Here is a 26,923-nt window from a genome sequence, read left to right as displayed (position 1 = left end):
CGGCACATGATTCCTACTGTGCATTATAACCTGTTCTAAGAAATATTAATCTTTTCTCATCAATTCAATAGTAAGTTCTTTTTGGCAGGTGCCAAATCTTAAAACACTCCTGTGTTACCGGGAGCCTCGAGCAGTTCCCGGTATTCAGTTAATACCTGCCAATGTCTGTTCGGGTATTCGTTAGTATCAGATTAGTAGGCATATATTGAATAGGCTGGTGGTGGTGAGCGAAAATCTTGGTTAGGATTGTGCCCAGGAGATCGAATTCTTGATAAGCCTAGGGATATGCCACCAAATCAGCACATTCAAGTTAAGAAACACATGCTTTGAGCAGTTTTTGGTCTTGAAGCTCCCCTTCCTTTCTTAGTTGTGATTGTTAAAGTGGATTGTTCAGAAAAGTTGTAAATTGATTAAACAGTTAATTTACTGAGACTGAAAGTTTATCAGCAGCTCTATTCACATTTTAAAAATGTCTAAAATACAAGGTTCTCAAAAAGTTCATGGAAAGATTCCTATTATCTTTTAATTCTATTTTTTCAAAAACTTTTTGAAGTACCCTAATAAAGAAGAAAATGAAAGAAAGGAAGGAAGGAAGGGAGGGAGGAAATAGAAAAAAAAGGCCAGAGGGGTAGGTCGAGGTACACACCAAACTCAGTCTTCAAATACTACCAGCAATTTCATAATATGGTAACTTTTAATATTAAAAGTAAATTGTAAATGTATCCTTATAAACAATATGCATAAAATAGATCATATTCTAAAACCTTTTCTTTTTAAAATGCTTTTTCACAGTAAATTTCTTAGGTGTCAGATTTTCCCTCAAAATAATAGTGCAATGGGAAGGAAAATGTTGTCAGTGGATCAGGACTTCTCTGCTAATACAAGTCCTTGTAGATTTCTTGTAGGAGGGGGTGAAGACTCATGTCCGTCTCCGTCTTCTTTATCACCTGTAATAGCTGCACATGTTCTGTCACAATCTGTCTGAGGTCTGTCATTTTCTGCAGCAGCTTGGCAAAGAGCTGGGAGGACTCGGGGTGGTTCAGTTTGAGCTGGAGCTCCAGGGCTTGCAGCAGGTTATCTTGTATGTCTTCAATGGGCTTCACGTTCAGCAAACCTGGGCGATCTGAGGGAGGAGAAAGGGAAAACACAACAGGAGGGTCAGTCAAAAAATTCCCTGGGCCTCTCCCCTAAGTCCTATGCAGCTCTAGTGTGCAGCACCAAAGTACTCATCCATTTTTTTGTATTTTTGCTGTTTCCTAATGAGGTGGAGGGGAAGCAGAAGTGGGCAAGAACAAGGGATGGAATTAAAACCAAAATGATGAGAGCTCTTTCCAGAGGCATTCTTTTCCTGGCCAGGGCAGAATCTGTATGGTCAGGTGACATAACACAGCATCAAAACAATCCTGTTCCCAAATTGAGGCCTCTTTCTGTCAACATTTCAGAAATCTCATTTCCAACTTCTGCTCCTTCCTGATGAATATGTTTTAAAGCCTCTACCTATTTTCTCACTACAACTTCAAATATGCGGAAAAAAAAAGAAAGAAAAAGCTTTGTCTCTTTTTGGTTTAATATAGCATGTTACATTTTCAACATGACAAAATGTAGTTTGTTTGTTTTTTTTCCTTTTTGTCTTTTTTCGTGACCGGCAACGGATCGCAACCCTCAGTGTCGCGCCCGTACCAGACCGGTACCGGCAACGGGATCACAACCCTCGGTGTTGCGCCGGCAACGGGATTGCAACCCTCGGTGTTGCACCTGCACCTCGCTCAGCCAGTGAGCGGCCGGTCTGTATGTGGGATCCGAACCCTCGGCGGGAGAGCCACCGCGCTCTCAAGCAGCGCACTGTAGCAGTGCACCACCAGGCCGGCCCCAAAATGTAGTTTTTAAATACTGTTGTTACAGTTCAGAAGGGTAGACCCCAACTTTTTGTGTATGTGTGTGGCTGGCCATATATGGGTACCCGGACCTTTGACCTTGGTGGTATAACACTTGGTGTTATTTCAATTTGCAAATGGTGAGCTTAAATTACTTTAAAACTTTTTGTGTTTTTCTTCATGTAGATCTTGACAGACTTTCCCTTAAATAATTTATAGTTTCTATTGTGAATAAACTCTTCATTATTATTACATTTTCTAATATATGCCTGTTGATGTTTAGAGAAAACTATCAATTTTAGTATATTAAATTGATTCCAGTTTTCTGAACTCTCATCAGTTCAAATAGTTTTTAATCATGGATTTTTACTTTTTTTGGATAGATGATTACATCTGCAAATAATGGTAGCTTTATGTATTTCTTCTTTTCCAGTGTTTACAAACCTCATTTCCTTTTCTTGCTATACTGTGTTGGCTAACACCTCTGATATGGTACTAAATAATAGGAGAAATAGGAAACATTCTTGTTCCATTCCTAACTTTGAAGAAAATTCTTCTAAAGGTTTACCACCAAGTATGATCTTTGCTATAGATTATGGTGAATATGTTTTACACTTGGCTTTCCAAGAGTTTTAAAGTTTTTAATTTGTTTTAGTCAGGAATGTTGTTGAATTTTATCAAATGCTATTACATTTTTCTTTCAAAAGAGATATAATATCTGAAAAGATAAGGTTTTATCTTAATCTAGTACAGTGAATTACATTAATAGATTTCCTCACACCCTTGTATGCATTTGCTAGTATTTTACTTAGTGTTTTTATATTTGTAGGTAACATTGGTCCAGAGTATTATTATTTTGTGCCATCTTTTGCCTGTTTTGCTAATAAATGTTAATTGGCCTTACAGAGTTGAGAAGTTTTACTTCTGTTTCTATGTAGTAATGATCTGTTCCTTGACGGTTCCTTGGAATTTGTTTGTTGAACCATCTGAGCCTGGTGATAAATCTTCCTTTACCTTTAATTTTTCTTCCATGCTTTTAATCTATTCAGGCTTTCTACCACTTGTGAAGTAAAATTTTAGTAATTCGTATTAGAATAAAGTTGGATATAATATTCTCTTAGAATGTGAAACCTACTATTATTTTTATTTATGTCCTCTTAATGCTCTTTACTTGTGTATATTCTCATTAAAATCTTTTTGTCAAAGGTTTATCTACTTTTTGCTTTTTTAAAAAACATAGCTTTTGGTTTTATTAAAGGCTCTGTTTTTTAAAATTTTATTTTGTTTAAAATGTATCTAATTCCTTTTTATAACTTTCTTTAGGTTTACTTTTTTCTCTTTTTCTTGTTTCTTGAGTTGGATGCTAATTCACTTAGTTTTGGTATTTTGTTTTCTAATAAATGCATTTAAGGCTATAAATTTTCCTCTCAGTGTCACTTTGGTTTCATCCCATAGGCTTTTTTTTTTTTTTTTTTTAAAAAAAATTTTTAAAGATTAAAATTTTCCTCCCGGTTTCCTTTTGTTTTTCCCCCAAGGGTTTTTTTTTTTTTTAAAAAAAATTTTTAAAGATTAAAATTTTCCTCCCGGTTTCCTTTTGTTTTTCCCCCAAGGGTTTTTTTTTTTTTTTTTTTTAATTTTTTGGTGGTTGGCCCATATGGGGATCCAAACCCTTGACCTTGGTGTTAAAACACTGTGTTCTAACCAACTGAGCTAACCAGCCAGCCCTCATCCCCTATGCTTTTATAAATAGTACTCCCACAGTTCTTTTCTAAATAGTCTGTCTTTCAATTTTGATTTTATTCTTTTTTTTTTTAATTTCATTTTTAACCCACATAGACATGTGTTTTTAAAGTTCCAAGTACAAAGTTTGGGTTTTGGTTTTTGTTTTCTAATTTCTACATTTTACTTTCTAATTTCAAAGTCTATTGCACTAGATGAGAATATAAGGTTTCTTCATTAAGGCTCACCAGAAGGCAGGGCTCACATCAGTGTTCAGCACCCTCACTTGACCACTATGTATTGGCTTCAAATTGTAGCTCTTGAAGGCCATTCACTCTCTCTAAAAAATGTTAACTGCCTTCCCTTCACTGTATGAGTTTTACTTATCTTTTAATACTCTCCATGATCTGGTCCTGGTCGTCCTCTAGCCTCAGTTTCTGTAACCATCCCTATGCTCCAGTCATATTAAGCTACTTCCATACCAAGTTCCTCAAACATCCTATGTGCTTTCAGGACTCTGTGCTTATGCAGATCCTGTTCCTCCTGCTGGAAACATTCTTACCTTCCCTTCACTCATCTTAGTGACTTCAACCATTCCTTCAAAATACAGCCTGTGACGGGATTCCATCCTAGAATCTTGCCTTGACATTATCCCTTCCTCTCCCCTGTTCTTCTAATCTCCTTTCTCTCCATAGCACCCCCTTAAACACCTCAATCCCTAGTTTTTTGGTTTTTGTTTTGGTGGCTGGCCAGTATGGGATCAGAACCCTTGACCTTGTTGTTACAACACTGAGCTCTAACCAGCTGAGCTAACTGGCCACCATCAATCACTACTATACTAGATTAGATTTATTTATTTATTTATTTATTTATTTATTTTGTCTTTTTGTCTTATTTTTCCGTGTCCGGCAACGGATTGCAACCCTCAGTGTTGCCCCCGTACCGGACCAGGGACCGGCAACGGGATCGCAAACCTCGGTGTTGCTCCCACGCCTCGCTCAGCCAGTGAGCGGGAGCCGGTCTGTATGTGGGATCCGAACCCTCGGGCGGCAGCGCTGCCGCGCCTCCTAAGCGGCGCACTATCCAGTGCGCCACTGGGCCGGCCCTAGATTAGATTTATTGAATGGTTATTATTTTCCAAAGATTGTGTTAAGGGCCTATGCACAACATATCAGTTAATCTTCACAATAACCCCATGAGGCCATACTTTATGGAGGGTGGAATTAAGACTTAGAGAAAGGCATTACATCTTGCCAAAATCAGCCACTTGCTAGTAAATGGCAGAGCTGAAATTTGGATCTAAGTCTGACCGATTCCAAATGCTACAATCTTACTCTTATGACCCTATATTATAAGTACTGATTTTCTCGTTTCTCTCCCCCTAGGCCATGAGGTGTTGGAGGGCTGAGACATTGTCCTGATTGTCTCTGAACCACCAGTAGAAACACAGGGAGCACTTGGTTGACTGAGTTAATGAGTGAGAAGGTTGTTAGCCAAGAGCCCTGGATCAAAGAGTACAATTCTCCTGGTTGGTGAACAAGCCTAAAAGCAGAACCACTACACTCCCGTAAATGGTGTTTTCATGCATTTAATAAACTCTAGTAACCGTCACCCATTGAAGTGAGGCTCAGGAGACCAGTGTTAGAATCCAGAGTGGTCTCAAGGTGGGATTTTCAGAACTCTAAACATTCTGCTAAATTAAGTATCATATTTATTTTTTCATTACAGAAAGAAACTTGTCTTTTTTTTTTTTTCCTGTAACTTCTCTAACATATCCCATTGACTGGAATAAGTATATATATATATATTTCTTAATTTCAGCATTTAATTTCAGAACTTTCAGCAAAAAATCTCAGATTCTGGGCCGGCCCCGTGGCTCACTCGAGAGTGTGCGGTGCTGGTAGCGCCGAGGCCGTGGGTTCAGCTCCTATATAGGGATGGCCGGTACGCTCACTGGCTGAGTGTGGTGTGGAAAACACCATGCCGAGGGTTGCGATCCCCTTACTGATCAGGAAAAAAAAAAAAAAAAATCTCAGATTCTGAGAATGAAACAAGCAATTTAGTCCTGACCTAGAGAATAATGCCCCTGGAGGAGGTGTGCCTTGGTTACAGCTGTTATATGACAATGAAAACCACTTTCGCTTCTCGGAAAGCTGGATCTTGGATTGGAGCCTTTGGTTTAATGATTGCTGATCCTCCCTCTGAGCAAATGTTCAAGATTTCAAAGGCCAGTGGTGGTGTGAAGCCACGTGCACCAGAGTGGCAGCAACGTGGGTAAAGACAGGTGCTGAGCGAGGCTCCTCCTGGCCTGGGATCACACAGTCTCATGTAGGGCTCTGCTCACTGGGCACTGACTCCTTTTTTCCTGTTTCCTTTTGGGCACATCAGTGGGGTAAAAATTTCTGCTGAGGAGATGATGTTAATCTAGAAGTTCTCTTTTATCAAACAATCAAACTCTAAACTGCAACTGATCAGGCTTGCTGGAAACACTTGGCTCCAAAGCACTCTAGGAGTGGAGAAGGATCTGGTTTGGATTTTCAATCCTCTCTTTGGCAAGTTATTCTTTATGATGTGATGGATGAAACTTGGCTGAAGGGCTGAAATTTTGTGGCTACAGATTAGATGTATTTTCTCCAATGACAAGTTAGATCATTTACAGATCAGTCCCACTGTCCGCCTGACTAAGCCTCTGTCAAGGCAAAATGGTTTGGGGAAGGGAAACAGCAGAGTGGAAGAGTTGTGTTTTCTACTTCTAGGTCTTCACTCTCAGCTCTGTGACCAGGGTAAACCGATGGAGCTCACTGTACTCAATTTTCTCCTCTGTAAACTACAAGGATCAGACTAAACAGATGATGTCTAAAACCCTAATTCAAAAGTACTAAAATTTATTCTCATTTGTAATTCCCTCTACACAATTCACACAATTCAACTGGGGAAATAAACTCAAAAACCTAATTGGAGGGCCGGCCCGTGGCTCACTCGGGAGAGTGTGGTGCTGATAACACCAAGGCCCCGGGTTCGGATCCCACATAGGGATGGCCGGTTAGCTCACTGGGTGAGCGTGGTGTTGACAACACCAAGCCAAGGGTTAAGATCCCCTTACCGGTCATCTCTTAAAAATAAATAAGTATAAATATAAATAAAAAATAAAAATTGGTAAATTCAACTAGGATTAGTTAAGAACTCAGACACCATATAGTGTGAAAAGCCAAGGCATTAAATCAGAGCGCTCTTTGAAACATAAATAATTGACAAAGGATTAGTTGCAAAATATATAAATATCTCATACAAATCAATACACATTAAACTTAGAACACCTAGCTTATTAAAAACAAAACTTCCTTTGGTTTTGAGCAAGCCCTAGAGTCAAGAGCAAAAGAGTCTGTACACTCTCTACCCTCCGACTGGCTACAAGGCCTCCCTACTGCCCTCTCCTGCCTTTCTCTTCCCACTTTCCTCTCCATGCACACTCAGACCTTTACTGGACTAAGCTAGGTACCACAGGTGTGCCATGGAAATCTGTCTAAACACACACCCCTGCGCCAGGTCCCTTCCCTTCCCTCTCACCTCCCATCAGCCTAGTGCCTGCTAAGACACCGCTCTTAGAAGGCCTGTTGGAGAACCTCTCCCTGCTCCTTGCAGAGGGTTAGAGTTGAGTCTGGAGTAGCAGCAGGGTCAAGGGCCCTCTTCACTGGACTGGGTTGCCTTTTGGGAAGTGCGTGTTGACTCAGACTCCAGGACTTCGCACTCCTTTGAGGAGGAGGCTGGAGTCAATTACTAGTTCCTCACTACCCAGGCTGCAAAGAATTGGGAAAGAAACCTTTCCGGTCTCCATTCACACAGTCCTGGAATTGATTAGAAAGCCCTGTTGATTATGGGCAAGTCTACAAAGATTCCATCTTATCCAGATCTGGTTCTGCTAAGTGGAGAGCTTATCTGAAGCAGATTCAAATTCCCTGACCCTCTTGGGATCTGCCCACCTGGGCCAGGCGCTCCCCTAGCACAGATTTCCTCAGGAGGCATCTGGATTAGGGAAGCAGATGGCCACAGCAGAGTTTCTTGAAGGAGAGGGATCATTTTGTCTCTATTCAGGAGCTGCTGTTGCAGCTTTTCCCAGCTTTCCCTACTGGCTCTCTGAGAGTGACAAACCTGTAATGGATTGTACCTAGGCCATTTAAGGAAAAAAGGTCTGATTGCAGGGTGGCTGTAAATTGATCCACAGACAATGAATGACCTCAGCTCGGGTATGGGGTGAAACTGAAGGGGTGGTAGGCTACTTAGGGAACTCTGTCACTTGCAATTTAACTTCCTTTTAAGTTTCTTCTCTAATTTCCTTTACTGCATTGATTCTAAGTTCACGAATGTGTTCTAAGGAGCAGTGGATTTGGAAACTGAAGACTTGATTTGTGTCCTGTCTCTCTTCCACTTAGTTTCTGTTTGCCTTTGGACAAATCATTTAATCTTTCCAGGTTTTGTCTTAATTTTTAAACAATATTTCTTTCATAAGGTCCTGGTGAGAATGAAATAGGTAAAGGAACTTTAGAAGATATTATTATTCTCTGTGTTTGTTACAAATAAACATAATTTCCAGAGGGCTTGAGTCAGGAGCATAAGCAGGAATAGGTGGCATAGAAACGGTCTGGATATGGAAGGTTTTTGAGTTCTTGGTAAGAACAGAAAATCAGGGGCCCAAGAAAATAATTCCTGATGCAGACACGTTTGGGGGTTCGGGCAAGTTCTCATTCCTGTAGTTGAATGCATGTATGAAAGATAGTTTAAGAATAGTAACAGAATGAAAAAGCCACGGTGCACAAATTCACTCATTCCCTGAAGAAATGATGCGAGGGGTTCTGGGGTACTTTTCTGAAAAGTACCTGTGATTCATCAGAATCACGATGAGCATCAGACAAAACTGTGCTTTTAGCACAGTAAACTCTGGTGTGGCCTGCAGCAATTCCTTCCCACCAGCCTACCTTTAGGAAAAAATAATTTAAGAAAGTTTCACATGTGTTCTCCTCATATTTAAATTTGAATTGAAGCTTGACTTAGTGTGGGGATTCTCAATTTTGGCTACACACTGAAGTTATCTGGGGAGGTTAAAAACAAACTATTGCCTGGATCCATACCTAGAGATTCTGGTTTACTTGGCCTAGCGTGTGACCTTCAAAATTTTTAAAAGCTTTCAGGTGATTCTCACGTACAGCCAAGGTGAGCACTACTGGTTTAGTGAGAATTGGTGGGAATCTCAACTTTACAACTTGCTGGGTGACCTTGGGAAAGTTCCTTAACCTCCCTGTGTCTCAGTTTCCTCATTTTAAAAAATGGAACTATAGGGCTGGCTGGTTAGCTCACTTGGTTAGAGTGTGGTGCTGGTAACACCAAGGTCAAGGGTTTGGATCCCCTTACTGGCCAGCTGCCAAAAAAAAAAAAAAAGAGCTATAACAATAATCTAATTCACAGTGTTGTTCAGAGGATTAAGTAAGTTAATGTGTGGGAAATGCTACACAGTAAGTGACTATGCAGTTTTCGTTAGTGTTCCTTAAACATGCCTTTTCTTTCCGACTTTCCTTTTCCTCTCATTACTCTGATTTTCCTGAGTCCTTTCTGTATCTTTCCTATTTTTCCATAATTTCCCCTTTCACCTAAGCCCCGCCCCCCTTTTTCTTCCTTCCAGATGTTTTCCCTTTCCACTCCTGGGACTGCACCTTGCTGAGGATTTGTTAGGAATGCTAGCAGGGCCAGCCTAAATCAATCAGAAGACTGAGCAATGGATGATTTTAGGAGCAATGTAGTTTACTGCTGCTATCAGGAAAAGGGGATGACATAAAATAGGGATCTTGCAAATGCTTTAACGAACAGATAAAGATCATCTGTAATGAGCACATTCTGCTGTGAACACACATGTTGCTGGTGGAGTCCTCACTCTGAAGTGGGTTAACATTCGAACACTTCTGTTTCGACTATAGTTTCACACTAATAAATGCTTCCTCTGTCTATGTTCGATAACCATAATATGTATACACTTAGCCGGGCTGGTGGAGGGGAAAACCACAACGACGAAACCAAACCCAGCCAATTTTTTCTTGAATCTGCCCATGAAGTAGCAATTACACATCAACTCACCTTGTCTGAAACACACAACTCCCACCTCAAAAAAGCTGACTCCCAAACTACAAAGCAGAACACAAGTTCCCAGTGGCAAGGTGGGAAACACTTTCCCCTCTGCCCTATTCAAAGCTCTGCTTTCACTTAACAGTAGCTCCAGTAACTGAGCGTGGCTCAGTTTTATTTGCAGGTCTTTGAGAACAGAAATGGGACTTGAGATTTCTGTCCTGCCCTTTGGAAGTCCTTGTTCCTACCTCCTTGCACCCTGGGGTTAGGGCCCCCTTATTGCTCTAGTCATTCAAGGTCACTCAGTTTGAGGTCAGCCATGGGGTTTGCTCCCCTCCTTTTTGTCAGGACAGGAGGCCAGGGGGCAAGGGGCAGTCTGTGCTTCTCGCCGTAAGCTGAAGGATGCACATGCTTTTCTGCTCCTGCTGTGTCGAAGACGGACTCTGCTTAGGACTAGAAGTGGGGGTGGAGCAGGAAGAATGATCTCTTCTGAGTCTCCTATCAATCTGACGCACTCATGCCCATGATCCATCTGGGGGCTCTACTCTGAGGTTTTCTGGGTAGGAGAAAGAATAAAGAGAAAGGGAAAGGACAAGAGAAAGGAGGACTAAGAATTCCTACTCTTCCTTCCTTCCTCCACCTCTAGAAATGGCAACAGCAAACCAAAGGCAGGAAGCAAAACAAAAAGTTGCCAAGTGTTATAATTTTCTGCATACCCTGCTCCTCCAACATCTTCCTTTCCAATGTCTTTGAGAAGAATGTGCAATCTAAAACATAGGTATGATCTCTAAAGTTGACCTCTAAACACATAATATTCCCCAAAAGTTCATCAGAATTCTGGGAGGGTGGGAACCTGCCACAGTCCTGCTCTTCCCCATCTCCCTGGGGCCAACGGGGCTTCAAATTCCCCACACTCTTAAGGTCCCTCCCCTTTCCTCAGTATCTCTTTCCCTTGGGGGTTTGTTCTCAATCCACAACTAATCTCCTTACAGTGGTAGCTGATAAAGGGATTAGCTGATAAAGGGATCGCTTCCTAGGGGTATTTATATTGCAATAGGGATTTTAAGAATGACTATCGGTGATCTGGTTGGTTAGCTCAATTGGTAGAGGTGCTGATAACACCAAGGTCAAGGGTTTGGATCCCCATACAGGCCAGCCGCCAAAATAAAATAAGAATGACCATTGGTGGTAGGACTGAGTGGAGCTACTTCAAATTATATCATATAGGGGAAAAGTGGAAATTAGCATCTACTGCGTGCTTAACATCTCCCAGGCATTGTGCCAGAGGCTCCACATAATGGTATTTCATTTGCTCAGGGAACTGATAAGGAAATTAAGGCTGGGGAGGTAAATAATTGCCTGCAATTACACATCTACTAAGTGGTGAAGTTGGGGCTTGGGGGGTTTTTGCACTCCTGTCCATGGCTTTCACTATGCCGTCCTGCCTCTAAAGGAGACTTCTCTAGGACTGAGTGATTCCTTAACTACCTGCATGTGGCCTCTCTCTCAGGAGCGACTTGACCCAGTGCTCGGTTTCATTCTTCCTCACTTACAGATGATCTGTCTGAACATCTTGGTAAATTGTGCCAGTCTGGAAGGCTGCCTGGGGTCACCCGGAGTTTAAACACACATTGTGAGAGCCCAAAATGATAAAGTGCCCAGAACGCAGCCCACTGACTGACTGAATCTCTTCCAAGACTGGTGTGGGGACAGGAATGACTCAGCAGTTCGACGCTCCATCCCACGTCTGTCTCTGAGGTCAAACACCACTGTGTGCTCACTTGCTGCAAGGATCCCAGCCTACCAAGCCCTGGCTGAGAAGGGAATTTCATTTCTGAAGCAGTCACAGATAAAGATGCTTTCATATTCTACAAACGACCAACACCCGTGTGGGTAAAGTCTGCCAGACAATTCTCGAAGGCTTCATCTTCTCCTCACCACCTCATCCCCACCCCCAGCTCTCTGGTTTTTAGAATTTGGGTGCCAGTTGAGAACTCATAAATATACCTCACTCCTGTCAAATCAAGTTCACGAGGTTGTGAAAATAGTGAACTAATGGGGACACTTCTAGGTAACTCAAGTTGAGTCATTAGGCAAAGGCGAAGTTCTGCCAACTGGCTGTGGGAGGAGCGACCCTTCAAGGGAAGAGCCTCACACACTAGATACGAGTGTAGGGGCCCATTAAGCAGTTTCCCAATTAGCAACTGAGCGCTATTACTCTGCACACACTCATAGCTCAGAAGGAGATATGAACTGCGTGACAATACTCTTTGGCTGTCCCACTCAAGAGAAATCAGATGTCCTTGTTTATTCTCAACATCACGAGAAGAGTCAGAAAAACATCAGCTTTCACCAGTTAGGCACCAGCCTGAGTCTTGTCCAGAAAAACTCTATAGATAAGGTATTTAGCTGATCTCAGAGAAGGAGAATGTTCGCTCCTTGTTCATGGTATTTTTAATATTTAAGTTTCAAAATATTTGGGGTTTTATCTCCTCCCCAGGTAACTAGTAAGGAAGTTGCTAACAGACCTGGACGATGTGGAGGCCACTGGGCTGTGCAGAATCAGAGGCAACCTAAGCTGGGTTTCCCCAGAAAAAGCATCGGCCGACTCAGGCACATACACCCTGTCGTTTGGTCCCAAGAGAAATGCTACATCGCCCATTGTAACTTGTAGAAACAGTTCTGCAGTTAAATGGAAAGATGACACTTTCCACATCAGAACTAAAAATACTCTCAAGATTTTGAAGGGTAGTTGAGGGATAGGGGAAGAGAGAAGGAACACTTCCAAATCCAGTCCTCCTTAAACCACGTGCCTGTGGAACACTTGTGTCCTGTGAGCAGGAATGAGGTACTTTGCTACTGCAGCTGAGTGTTCTTTTGTATGTTTCTGAAGGGCAGGATGAAATGAAGGTATTGAATGGTATTTTAACAATTTTACATTTCTCTCATTTTTCCTGCAACCACTTATTTATATTCGACCCTGGTATAAGATGGTATCTGATAAGTAGAAATGTATTTATTTGGTTATTTAAAGTATATGGTCCATTTTTGTGGGGAGTTCTGCAAACAGTACCATTTTTTCCAGGCGCCCTGAGATCCGAACAAACTGAGGAACCTCAGCACCAGCCTCCAGCCTCATCGCCTGGCTATTCCTTCCCAAGGCAATTTTCAAAACCAAGGGAGTAATTGTGTTAAAAAAGGTTAAAATGGTGTCTTAACAAGGGCTTTAGATTAATAACTAATATCTGAACTGTAAACTGGAAATTCTTAATTATAACATTTGGAGGCAGCATGGAAATAGGTAGTTTTCGAAAACTGCCAAAAACTGCAAGACCAAGGTAATTAATTGAGATGCTTCCACATCTCAATCCACAAAGGCAGTAGAGCCTAATGGTTCAGTGCACCAGTGTTCAAGTCCAAGAGACCCGGGCCTGAAGCTGGACCTCACCAATTGGTAACTCTGGGACCTTGGGCAAGTTGCTTAATCTCTCTAAACTTCTGTTTTCTTCATCTCTAAAGTGAGGATAATGATAAACAATGTAGAGCTGCAGGACAGATTAAAAAAAGCTTAAGAATGTATGTAATATGCTTAGCACGTATTCTGGCACAGAGTGAAGTAAGTACTCGATGGTAGGTATTATTATTATTATTATTTCAGATTATTATTCATTCAACAAGCATTTATTGAGTAAGTTATTCTGGGCCAGTGCTGTTATTTTGATTCTATTTTAACTCCAACAAATTAAAAAGTCTATCTATTACCTATGTATCTCTCTTATCTATCTGTCATGCCTCATGGGTGAGCCCCAGGGGCCCCAGGTTATTGACCTGATAGAACTAGGTGTTACCTAATGAACACAGAACATCCACTCTCCCTTGATCTACAATGCATAGTCATGAGAACAATTCCCCCTTCTTCTACCCTATTCTCCCTGCCCACTCAACAGTAGAAACATCCATGATCATTCCAAGAACAGCTGTCCAAAACTGCTTCTCAGAGAAGGAACAGTGCTGGGATTGCTGGAAAAAGACAGAGCTGCTCTATAGGTGGTTTGTGTAACCAAGCCAGGCTTAAGAGGGTGAATGAGGAGGCTGGATGGCTTGCCAGCCATGGCCATTGTAGTGATATTTGCAGCTTCTCTGTCATTAGGACAGTGGTGGCAATTTGCCTTGAAAGATATATTGTAAAATCCAGTGAATTTCCTCCCCCATATCTTGGAAGTTTAGGAAAAACTGAAATAGATTCCAAACTGTTTTGAATTAACCAAAAGAGCTTTTTCCTGTTGCAGAGTTCCAGCTGGAACCCTCCTAGCCTTCTCCACTGAACAGTGCCCACTCAAGGGGGTAAACCATCCAATCGAGAGTCCTGGGGCTTGTCAGCTTTACACTTGGCTTTAGTTGCTGGGTAGGTTTTGGGAGTTTGCTCGTGTGGCTGGCATAGTGTTGTGGCGCCAGCTGCAAACGTGCCCTTGCTGGAGGCAGTTTTATTGGCTCTTGACACTACCCATCCCGTCAGTAAGACGAGAGGGTACAAAGGGAAGCTATCACCATGATCACCAGGGTGCTCCTGCTGGCTTCCAGGCCCACACCTTGGGGAAGGTACTGAGGGCAGTGCAGGTGGTACCCACCAATGCAGGAGTGAGTGAGGTGACCACCAGCCAGGTAGCAGAGGGGACAGGGCAACTGGAGGTGGCAGTGAGTACACTCGGGTTTCAGTCCCAGATCCACTGCTCACTAGTCGTTAGATCTTAGACAAATTGCTTAGGTCTATGACCCTTGCTTTTCTTTCTATGAAATGAGAATAAAAATGCAGGAGCTGTCAGGATCTAATGAGAAATGTGTATGAGATGCTCTTTAAAAAGTACGCAGTGTTGAACTCTGGTTCTGGAGTGGTGTTCTTTTTACCTAGTCTATTTCTTGCCCCAAGCTCTGGGAAGCAAGAGAGAGAAGAACTAGGTCACCTTTCTCTGCAAGCTTGGTTTGAAAGCTGAGTGTATAGCAGAGATGCTAAGCACCAGGCAAATCTAAGTACCAAATCAAATGGTATCAGCAGTTTTAGGGTTGAAGTTGAACAACAGAGATCTTAGTGTGGCAACTCCAGTTTCCCCAGCAAATAGTTTGTTGGCTCAAATCAGTTACTTTTTTCCAAAACTCCCTTCTGGGTCCTCTAGGTATCTCACCCCTCTTAGTCTCTCCAGTTCTTACCACCCCACTGTTGTATGGTGCTCATCTCCCTCTTTCTTCCCCCTCCCTTCACCAGAGGGACGCTCTTCTGTGATTCTAAGGCTGACTTAGAATGAGGTCAACCGACCCCTGCCGAAGGCATTCCTTTCTGGAATCACTAAAACAATTGATAGACTTCAGAATATATTGCAGAGGAGAAAATAATCACTCCTGTTAAGATTGGGTAATCAGAAATTTATTTGCTGAAATAAATCCTCTTGCTTACATGAATGTTTTCCCTTTCTGGAAAATCCAGGATAGCGAAAAAGACACTAGTTGAGAAACTATATCTTACTCTAATAAACCACAATCTGGGATATTGATCTCACCATCTACCGACGACTGAGATTCTGATCTCACTAGAAGCCAGTCTTTGGATAGGGAACGACTGGTGAGCAGCTCTTTGCCTGGCCTACACCCAAACAGCCTCTCTGAGTAAAGAAAAGAATCGAATTTCTGTGAGTTGGACAAACATGGGGTCCAGCTTAGTTTATTCATTCTTATCTACTGCCTGTATGTAGACTTCATCTACAAAAGCAAACTTTGATCAGGGAAGGATCTGGCCTTTGTGATAGGAAATTAGTCAAGGGTATCACCTGTTTTTTTTTTTGAGTAAGTCTAAAGTTATTCATAGGGTTTTTCTTTTCATTATAACTACAGATATAAGATTTTTATAATCTAGGGCTGGCCAGTTAGCTCAGTTGGTTAGAGTGTGGTGTTATAACACAAAGGTCAAGGGTTTGCATCCCTGCACCAGCCAGTTGCCAAAAAAAAAAAAATCTACAACAGGCTGCTACCTATGGATTTCTTTCATTGTAATGAGGATCAAATGAGCTCTGGATATTGGCTATTGGGAAGACAGTCTGTATAAAGCTAAAAGGAACTTGATACAACATCTGCATTTAAATGGTACTATTTTTAACTTTCATAATTGAAAGCTGAAGCCTGTGGTATCAATTAAATAGAATCAAACTATTTCTTTACCAGTTAATGAAATTTTTAAAGGTCTAACGAATCACTGATTTTTAAATAATCTAGGCTGTGAGAAATCTATTCAGAGGCAGTAATGGCATCTTTTCCAGATAGAACCACTCTATTGTCTCCTGTGCTCATAGAACAACATTGCTCAGGTTCAAAAAGCCCTGAGTTATCATGATTGCTTTTTGCCTAGTCCTTTCCTAGTTAGAAACCAACCACCTTTAGGGCCCGCCCGGGTGGCGCACTGGATGGTGCGCCGCTTGGGAAGCGCGGCGGCGCTTCCGTCCGAGGGTTCGGATCCCACATACGGACCGGCTCCCGCTCACCGCCTGAGCGAGGCGCGGGAGCAGCGCCGAGGCTTGCGATCCCGTTGCCGGTCCCCGGCCCGGTACGGGGGCAACACTGAGGGTTGCGATCCGTTGCTGGACACGGAAAAAAGACAAAAAAAAAAAAAGAAACCAACCACCTTTAAATGGCTTATTTCAAATGCCTCCCTTAGTATCTGTGGTAGGTATATAAACTACTACAAACTTTTATTATACATATGCATATATATGTGTGTGTATCTGTACATGTGTGTATGCATATAAACTTTTTGGTACGAGAAAGAGGACTTTGTTAATCTTATTTATCCTAAGGGAAAAGACCTTTACTTTTCACTTTGAATTATAAAATGACCACGTATTACTTTTGTGAAAAAATAATAACAAATATTAACAATGAGTATGTAGTGACATGGGAAACTGATTAAGTGAAAAGAATATAGAAATAGATGTATAGTATGCTTAGGAGAAATATTAGAGAGAAATATATCAAAAGTTAATATGTTTCTACTCCTCATTAAAAATAAAATGTACCTTAAAACATTAGCTAGTCAATATCAACGTTTTTCAAAATTTAATATTTTCCTTTCAATGAACCTCATATACACTGGTCTCGCTCTTTGCTGAATTAATCAAAAATCCCAGAGAGTCAAAGATTAATTCAAGAAGTAGATTTGGTCAAGATATTAAAACGAGTTGAATAGTGCATGTTTGTTCTATTAAACATAACATCAAAAAGTTATTTTAAAGTGAATTACAACTTGACACTGGACCGGTGGCTCCAGAGTTACTCTATGCCCTACTGCTATTGATTTGCACTTTAGTCACTTAAAGGATAGTATTTTGAATAGTGTGGAAGTTAAGAGAATAGACTCTGGAGCCAGATTGCCTGGGTTCATAATCCTAGATCCGTCTTTTGCCACCTGTATAACCTTGGGCAAGTGAGTGAAGCTTTCAGTGCTTTGGTTTCCTCATTTGTAAAATGGTCCTTACCTCACTGGGTTGCTGTGAGGATTAAATAAATGTGTATGAAGTGCTCAGACACTGTCTGTCTGGCACATAGTAAGTTCTAGATAAGTGCTTGTTATTATTGTTATTATTACGAATACACTATGCACCTAATTTCAGAAGCATTCTGCTCTTAATTGGACAACAAAAGACTACAGAGTAGATCATGCTCTTTATAATATATGGTGCAGCTGTACACAGTTTACATCTTTGGATCACTATCCCCCCACAGGTGAGCTTCCACAAACAGGATATTCTGTAGAGTACACATAAAAAGCTCAGCTGAAGTCCATTCCATTTCAACATGAAAACTCATCATTTAAATGAGAGACATGAAAGTAAAACTTTCTTTTACTTGACTTGGAAACATGAGAGAGACTAATGAAAATAACATTTAGTGTAAAACCTGGCCTTTGGAGTTGGTTAGTTAGATCATGTACTTGCAAGGCTAAAAATACAACAAATTGCTAAATAACTCAATTTATTTCTCTGCTGTGTGTACTTTGGTTCAGATTGAATTCTTAATCACGGCCAACCACCTCACAAAGTCACTTTAAGGAAAGCTGTCAGAGGAACTTACATGAGAGAGTGGGTGAGGTCATTAGATACCTATTCCTTGATTCCTGCTTTGAGGGAAGCAACTCAAGAAATATCTTAGTGATAGTGGGGCAGGAGCACAATTTAACCAAAAACACTTACTATATCTTCTCTATGCCAAGTGAGCATCTTCTTAAGGAAAGTTACACATGTCATTACTTAAATGAAGTGAAGATTGAACTGGTTTTCTGGAAAGAATATGAAAAAGACAAGGAAAAAGGGCTGGCTGGTTAGCTCACTTGGTTAGAATGTGATGCTGATAACACCCAGGTCAAGGGTTTGGATCCCCATACCAGCCAGCTGCCAAAAAAACCCAAAAAAACCCCCAAAACCCCACCCAAAGACAAACAATTTTAAAAAAGGAAAAGAAGACATTTGTTGTTTGGATTTGACTGGAAAAAATATCATGAGAGATAAAAGAAAAGAGACTGGGCTCCTCATGGCCTTCCTACAGCAAACCTATGATATTCTCTTTTGGTATTTGACATGTATAGGGTCATTTTCGTGCCATTATGCCTTCGGCATTTTCCGTGTGAAAAGGAACATAAACAAACATTAAGGAAATTCAAAATTCTTTCAGCTATCCCACCCTCCTTTAGAGACCAGAAGATGAATCTTACCTCCACTGAGAATAATGACAGCTATAAATATTGCCAAGTCGCTGTCATCTAATTCCAGTGCGTTGAACTTCACAGCAAACTCAAACTTTGGCTCCATAAAGTCACCAAAGGGCTTTCGCAGGCTCTTTAAGAATTCCCTCGTCATGAATCCTTGGCCCTCTGATATGAGAACCCCATCTTTATTCATTAAGGAGGCCAGCATCGTGTAAATGATCTCATGGACACCATACTTGAGGAGAGTTACTTGGTCATTCAAGTCAAGGTTCACAAAACCGGGAATATTTTTGGCATACTCTGTGATCTCTTGCACGGATTCCACAGAGCGAAACTGGCACCCCTGAAAAATGCGGATGGCCACCTCTTTGCTCTGCTCCTGCAGGGGAGTGATGTGTTTAAACTTGATCTTGTCTTCTCCCATCATTAAGGAATTCATGTCATAGATAACAAATGGCTGAAAATAAAGAAGGGAAATAGTGGCTGAGTTGGAGAATTCCAATTCACAGTGAATGCCATCCCCGCTCAGAAAATTATTTCTTTATATACATTTGCTTAGCTAACTAAAATCTTTAAAGTGGAAGACAGTTAACAAGGAGGAGATACTCTTGTCTTCTTTTATTCACCTTAATTATCTTCTGAGACCAAACATATCGCATCAGTTTTGGTCTTCTTTCTCTTCAATTTACACTGTAACACTTTACCTATGACTGGCTAAATAGTTCCGATTTCTGTTGTTTACAGAGTCTTCGTTGTTGATTTTTAAAATGATACGAAACCTGTTGTTTACATTGGCTTTCAATGGAATACATTTTTAACGTTCTTTCAATAAAAAATCACTTCAGCAACTCAGGGTTTAAAATCCCCACTTAAACATAAAGTAACCTTTCAGTTTTACACGAAATCTACTCAGATCGCGAGTGAAACACAGTGTACATATAAAATATATTTAAGTATTAAGGCCGGCCTGTGGCTCACTCGGGAGAGTGTGGTGCTGATAACACCAAGGCCACGGGTTCGGATCCCTATATAGTGATGGCCGGTTTGCTCACTGGCTGAGCGTGGTCACGCTGACAACACCAATTCAAGGGTTAAGATCACCTTACCAGTCATCTTTATTAATAAATAAATAAGTAACTAAATAATAAAAAAAGATGTGTTAAAAAATCACTCTGAAAGCAGATTAGAAATATTGAGCCAAGAAAATGTCCATTTCTTTTCTTAATGTTCTGGAAGCCATCTGTTTCAGAAAGAGCAGATGTAGAAGCCCTGAGAATAAATGCCGCAAAAAAATGACAAAATAAAAAGGATTCTGAACTTATTTTTTTAAATGTCCATACTTATTTTTTTAAATGTCCATACTTACGGGTGGAGTAATCAATAAATACGTGCATCAATTACTCAAGTTTGCAACAGGCTGCTTCCAAAAGCAAGTTGTGTGGGTCATGAAATTCTCTTTCATTTCCTTATATAGAACTAAGCAAAGGTTTGTGCTCATTGTGAGATTCTCAAGGGGACTCTGACTGAGAAGGGCAACATTTCACATACACTGGATATGCTGAACTATATGAGGAGTTAAACCCCCAAGCCTACTTAAATAATTGTATACCTGAAAGCACTGGAATAAGAGTTGAGGGTATCTGGGTTCTAGCTTTGGTTCTGGGTTAACTATGTGACTTCAGGAAAGTCATTTAACTTTCTTTTGTCTCAAATCTCTCAACTGAGAGGAGTCGATAAAACTGGGGGTCTCTTTCTCTTCACTGGAGGAAATTCTAGTTGCATTTCTCAGAAGCAGTGTGTGTGTGAGTGTGTGGGGGGTGTGAAAGGATATGTGTGTATGTTCTTGCACACATGCACATACATGGAACATGAGCCTCTGATGTCCTAAAAATAAAGATTCTTTCCAGCAGAGATGCTGAGAATTCTCTCCTGAATAGCAAGAGGGAGGGGGGACATGAGAGGCCAAAGAAGTCAGCTTCAAGATCTACTGGTCCGAGATTTCATTAATCTCTATAGGAGTCTATGATTTTCAACAAACTGTTAAGTCCGCTCTACACTGGAGGAAATAACACTCACATTAAGGACTCTTAGATATTGAATAGATTTCCAAACTTGTACATTAAATCAACCCCACTTACTGGAGTTATTTCATAAAATCTCACTTTTGTTACCAAAAAATTCACTTCAATTGTACTGTTTAGCAAACCCCAAAAGAGGACAAACGTGAGGATGCAAGAGCAGGTGTGCGTGATTAATAATTCCTTCAAGGAAATCAGGAGCAAATTGTGCTTACTGTGTTTCTTAGACATTTTGCTCCTGTTTTTTTTTTTTTTTTTTTTCTTCACCTCTTCAGGACTTCTTATTAATGGGAGAAAAAAGAAGGGCAGAGTCAATGACACCAATTAAAATTTACTGTGTTTTCTCAGAATGTCAGAAATCTAATCATGAGAAAAATTTGAATGGATAGTGAAACTTTTAAGGAACTTAGAGAAAATGTGTTTTATGTCCTCAAGGCATTTCATAATGTATTATAGTTTACATTAATGAAATAATGGTTTTCTTTGCTGCCATGAGAATATGATGGTATGGACACCTGAAGAGACCAACTATAAAATCATCACCTTTTTTCGTATGAGAAGGTGGCACCCAGGACTGCCCACTTAACTTACTGATGAGCTTCTGCTCAGCCATTTGGCTTCTTGGCACACAATGTATGCATAAAATTCTTGCAGCTCCATGTAAGCACTTCATCTGGAACTATGCCCTGATAAATCACCCTTGTGACTCTTCCCCTTTACTTCCCCTGTCCCCTCATATAAAGCCCCAGGTTCCTGTTTTTGAAACTCTGTGACAGTTGAACATAGGGCACAAAATCCTGCTAATTTTCTCTCCCAGTTTAACAACAATGTGACTTTAACCCCTTGGCAATCAATGTTGGTCAGGATATCCTGGCTGTAAACACTCAAGGACAGAGAAAAGAATCAGCACCCCCGCCATCATGCCAAACCATTCCAGTTTTAAAAAAAATCCCTTCAGCATTCTGAAAAAGTGTGAACTGGCAGAGAATTCTGGGTATGGGCATGCAAATGAACACCAGGTGGAGTTTTTTTGTTTTCCATAGTCCTATGTGATTATACTATTTTCATAGCATTTTTGAAGTCTGCATAGATTCTTTCAGCCTTACGTGGATCTGTCAAACTGCAAGAGTGATCTGCCTTTCTTTGCAACCAATTCACCAATTCTTAGATCACAAACAGTTCACTTGCACATCTAGCTCACATTTCACACAGGACCTCCTTATCCTCAAACCTAGTGAAAAGATAGTGTCCTGCCTGCTTTACGGAGAGCTGACCTCCTAATCCCTTGGGTGGAATTGGCTGGTAGAATTTATCTTAAATCATTAACTTAATATCACACTTCTGGTACGATATTATAATATAAAGTGTACTGCACTTCCACGGTCATGTTTCTGTATTTTTTACAAAGCAGAGTGGAGCCCTTATACTTTCAATTAGCTTTTACGGTATCATCCGATGATCTGCCTCTATAGGAGAAGCTTTATCATCTCCAAAGTTTGTCTCAATGATTTTACACTTCTGGTTTGGGGCTAATAATATATTTATCTTCGGATACCACACCAAATGGCTGATAAGCATCCCTCCTTAACAAGAAAGAAAGCTTAATGATGACTAGCACATGAATGGGGTGGATCCAGGTTTTATAGGGCCTGAAAGGTACACAATTGTTGGGGCCTTCTCTAAGAAAAATAACACAAATTATGAGAATGAAATTGCTCAGGCCCTTCCCAGAGCATCGGAAGTGGCTCTGTTCTGTGCGAGGGAGGGGCCCTGAAACCTGAGCTTTCTTATCCTCAGGGTGAATCTGCCTCGGGCCATTATGATGCTTGTACTTTTAATATATTGAACAGACCAGAAAAAGGTGAGAATAGAATGAAGAAAACTATAGTTGAACACATTATCTTTCTAGGGAAGCCAAACAGTTTCTATAAGGGGAAATCAATTTCCTTTGGAGAGGTACATCAAATATAATTTATTAGGCTATATTTTGATTTTCAAAAATGGCTCCACATACCGAAGCCAGGATGGGATTAAGTGTACTGTTTTATATAGATGATTAAATTTAGTTATAGATTTATGGCATTCCTGCTATGTAGAATGTAAAGATAATGAGGGAAACAGGCTTAATGATAAAACACAGTAGAGCAATAAAATCTTACTTTTTTGAATGGAGAAATAGAACAGTAGTGTTCCTCAGTAATCCAATCACATCAGCATTTTAATACACGAATTAGGAAAGAAATTTTATACACGAACACTCTAAGTTTAAAACTCCTTTTGAACAATAAAATAGCAAGCTAAAGAAGATAAATCAGAAAATAAAATAATAGAGCATAGGTTATTCTAGGTGACGTCTCTAGAGCGACCGACTGAAATTAGTGTAGCAGACAACTCTGCTCTTACAATCCCTTGGGTAACCTTGTCAGAGTTAAAACTGGCTTGGAAAAATGTGAGCCTCTCCTGATAGTCTAGTTTTCTCAAGGAAGAACTTGGAACTTTTAGGGTCTATCTTCGTTTTGTTTCCTTCTTTCTTTCTATACTGCTGCGTTCCATCACCTGGAACACAAACAGTTCTCCTCAACTAGCTATAATGGGTGAATACTAATCCAAAATGCACTGGTTTGGTTTCCTCAGCCTCTTCTTGGTTTCTGTTCCTGTTTTCCCCTTGTTGAGCATCATGGGATTTATAGAAGGAAAAGGGTCTATCAGAAATAATCTGCACCATCATTCTCTAAGTTGGAATAAACTGAAGACAAGAGGCTTCCCAAAGTCAAATAGCTATTTATAGCAAACCCTGAGCTAGAACCAGGGCTCTGACTCCTGGTTGAGTTCTTTTCCCTTTCCATCCATGCCTTCTCCACTTCTTTTTCCTTTTTCAATAAAATGACTGTTCGGGGATGAATTGGGGCTTTTTTTATTTTTTTTTCCTTTTTGTCTTTTTTACTGACCGGTACGGGATCGCAACTCTCGGTGTCGCGCCCATACTGGGGACCGGCAACAGGATCGCAACCCTTGGTGTTGCACCCACGCCGCGCTCAGCCAGTGAGCGGGAACTGGTCACCACATGGGATCTGAACCCTTGGCGGGAGCGCCGCCGCGCTCCCAAGTGGCGCACTCTCCAGTGCGCCACCGGGCTGGCCCGAATTGGGGCTTTTAAACTGAGCTCTTCTATGCTGAGATCTTGAGGTGGTGCCTTTTCAACTAGTGTTTCCTAGAGGTGCTGGTTAAGTGCTGTGTGTGATAGAAGTTTGAAAGCCTGTCAAATGTAATTCCATTTTCCAGAGTGGTTTAGAGATTTAAAGACAAACACATGAAAACTTCATAAGAGGAATTCTTCACACTCCAATGAACTAGCACATAACCATAGCTCTTCAAAAATCATCTACTGCTAGCCAAAAAGTTACTCAGCAGACAAACAAGGGTATTAGTCAACTGAGACTAACCATTTTTCAGAGAAAAATCCAAGAATTTTCTTCTTAACCATATACAATATTATTTTTTACTTATTCTCTGAAAGAATCCTATTGATTAAGATCTATTATATCTTTAGCTATTACTGACAGCCCTGGCAATTAAAGAACTTATTCTGCTCATATTGATATATACATTAATGATCCCAGGAGCCTACTATCCCGAGCTTCATTTATACTGGGGTTCCTAAGCCTCTTTTCTCCAAGAGCTAGCCAGATGTCTTTCTTCTCAGGGGAGCAAATTCCAGCTCACTGGGGTTTTTCCAGAGATACAGAGAAAACAGACCACGCTTTGTTAAGCTGTAAGTGTACGATTTAAAAGAACAGATATCTTTCCAATAGTTTGAGTCACTAGATTTCATGGCCATTATAAATTTTAGAATGCACACATTCAAGTGGGTACCGAAATGTTTTCACCAAAGTTTACATTTCCATATTAGTTTTATTATTCAGGAGTTTCATATTTCATATACTATTTAGAATGACCATTTTTCTGATGGTACCAATTTGCTCTTGTAATTATAAAAACAGTGACTCCACATGGACCCATTGTAAACAATGTGATGCTTTGGAACCCAAAGTCCAGTCTAGTACAAATAAAAACTTTTATTCCTTATTTGCAGATAGAGTGCAGCCAGGGCTTCACCATCTCTTAGATATGGGGTGAAAAGTTGGCAGGCACACCAAGGGTTCTCTATTTATTGTTTTATGACAAACCATGGCACTGAAAATGGTTTTTGAAAACCACTCTCTGTTTATTTTCATCAATAAACATGGGATCATGTGACAATAATACACCCAGTGTGATCATCACACCAGAGTAATAGTCAAACACCAGGAACTTCCAAAGTCCATCTAGTTATCAAACTGCCTTCATGAAACACAGCACCTTCATTCTAGCATATTCACAGGTTTCAGAGTTCAGTAGGATCTCTTAAAGAAGGGGCCTTGGCTGGAATAAGCCACTGAAAGGGAAATACGTTGTGGGGAGAGTCAGTTCCATCCTATCTGAGGCTGGAGAAAAGACCTATTGCTCTTAAAATTTCTTCTCCAGTGATTCCATATCCATTTTCCCCAGCCCTATGCCTAAAATTGCCAAGCCTTATTCTTTTAGACAAGACAATGAAAAGTAGGGGCATCATATTCCAAAGATATGATGTTTAAATTGATAGGAGGGGAGCAGGAGCATTTACTTCATCTCCTTTGAAAGGTGCCAAGTGGCCCCAAGGAACAAGGTACAGGAGAAGAAAGTTTAGTTGGGGAGAAGGAGAAGCCCAGGTTGGCCTGGAGGCAAATTCTGAGAGGCATCAGGCTTCCATAATAGGCAATGGTTAAATTGAGCAGTAAGATAAATTTAAAGAATGGCCCTTTCAATCAAGTCATTTCCTTTTCCAACAGTTCTGGTAACTGGTCCTCCACTACACTGAGTAGCCTCCCCTAGGCTTGGCCTAACCAACACTGGTGACATCAGTCTCAGGCAGCGTGTATAATGAGACCCAAGCTGCTCCACTGCACAGCCACTGCCACTATTTTACAACCCCACCCTCTCAAGAGTCCACACTTCTGCAAAACTTTTCCTATCCATGCAAATCCTAACTTTCATGAGTCCTGGCCAAAAGATAACATAACCCGCCTGAGATAGATGCTATCAAATGAATAACACGACCATGGAGATAAAGAATAAATCTCTAGTCTCATTGGAAATCACATTTTGGATTTTTTTTCCCTCTCTCATATTACTCTGAACTATTTCTTTCCACTAGTGCTTAATTTGATTTTACAAGATAAGGAGAAGGCAGTGCCAAACGATTCTATTTCAGTTTGTTATAATCAGCAAATGGGTTATTTTAATTTGGCCCAGTCTCTCTTTCTTTTCTAACTAGAGGCAATTCTGCCTTTATACAGATCATTAATGATGTCCAGTTTGGTGAGCAAATATTGAGCTAGTTAGAGGCTCTCTGTTGAAAGTCCAAAACTACAAAGGTCATAGGCAACAGTTTTTAATTCCATTAAGCAAATACAGTCTGAGTAACCACTAGGAGTAAGGCATTGTCCTAGTTACCACAGGGGAAAAAATGATAAACACTTGGCCTCCGAACTTAAGAAGGCTATCATCAAGCATATTGCAGCTATTTCCCTTAAAATAGCTTAATACCTTTTTATTCCATAAAGAGCATCTGATTATCTTATTTTTAAATCGAAGATTTGCAGCTAAGGTATCAATTGGAAAGAGGTTTTAAAGTGATTTATAGTGGTTTGGGCTCTGTGTCCTTCAATAGCACAGTACATTGGCCACCAGTGGTATAAATTTAAATTCTTCACTACTGGGGATTTTAAAAACAATTGTCTTCCTCCTATCTTCCAGGTACTATTAAATCAATAGGATTTCCAGCATGGATGGCAGGTCTGGATTGGGAGATAAAGAGAAAGTGAGAAAGCAGTTCTTGGAAACTAGACAAAACTGTGAAGTAAGAAATTTGCGTTCTTTCCATCTCAGCAATCCTTTCCCCAGTTCTGGGTCTCCTAGCCTCCAGTTCCTTCCTAGACTTGCTGTCAGTAAGCTATTGTAATCTGTCTTAAAGTGTCAACTCTCCTTAGCCACATTGCTCTAGTTCTTTTATTTCTCTATCTGGACATGAACGCAGCTTATTTTCCATAGTCAAACCAGTTACAAAGAAGTAGGTCCTCACTTACTTTTGATTTGCTACGGCCCAATCTTTTCAATGAATGACACAGAGCCTGAGCTTTACTACCACGTGTATTCTGCAGTCCTGCGCATGTGCAGGGCAGCAGTCCTAGTCACTGTAATTCAAGAAGAACAAACAGCACGAGAACAATTTCCTGACCGTGAAAATACCAGGATAACAGAATGGGATGAAAAATTCCTGCCATTCTAAAAACTGATAAAAAGAAATCATACTCAGAAGG

The 26,923-nt window shown here is 40.6% G+C and overlaps 1 protein-coding gene and 1 non-coding gene across 2 annotated transcripts in view; one reads left to right on the top strand and one right to left on the bottom strand.

Annotated features, from left to right (window-relative positions):
- Positions 1-673: 673 nt before the first annotated feature.
- The window catches only part of PPARG (peroxisome proliferator-activated receptor gamma), a 120,811-nt gene continuing 94,561 nt past the window's right edge, over positions 674-26,923 (bottom strand). The window contains exons 7-8 of the mRNA XM_008572871.1: positions 18,454-18,904; positions 674-1,123 (exon numbers count right to left, since the gene is read on the bottom strand). Of these exons, the coding sequence (XP_008571093.1) occupies positions 876-1,123; positions 18,454-18,904 (699 nt within the window). The 3' untranslated portion in view covers positions 674-875. The remainder of the gene's footprint in view (positions 1,124-18,453; positions 18,905-26,923) is intronic.
- On the top strand, positions 8,931-9,005 carry TRNAT-GGU. The gene has a single exon. It is a non-coding gene; the product is annotated as a tRNA-Thr (tRNA).

The sequence above is a fragment of the Galeopterus variegatus genome, unplaced genomic scaffold (genome assembly GCF_000696425.1).
Source record: "Galeopterus variegatus unplaced genomic scaffold, G_variegatus-3.0.2 Scaffold845, whole genome shotgun sequence".
In the NCBI taxonomy this organism is placed as follows: Eukaryota; Metazoa; Chordata; class Mammalia; order Dermoptera; family Cynocephalidae; genus Galeopterus; species Galeopterus variegatus.
The sequence above is the reverse complement of the archived record's forward strand: the minus strand, read 5'-3'. Positions and strand labels throughout refer to the sequence as shown.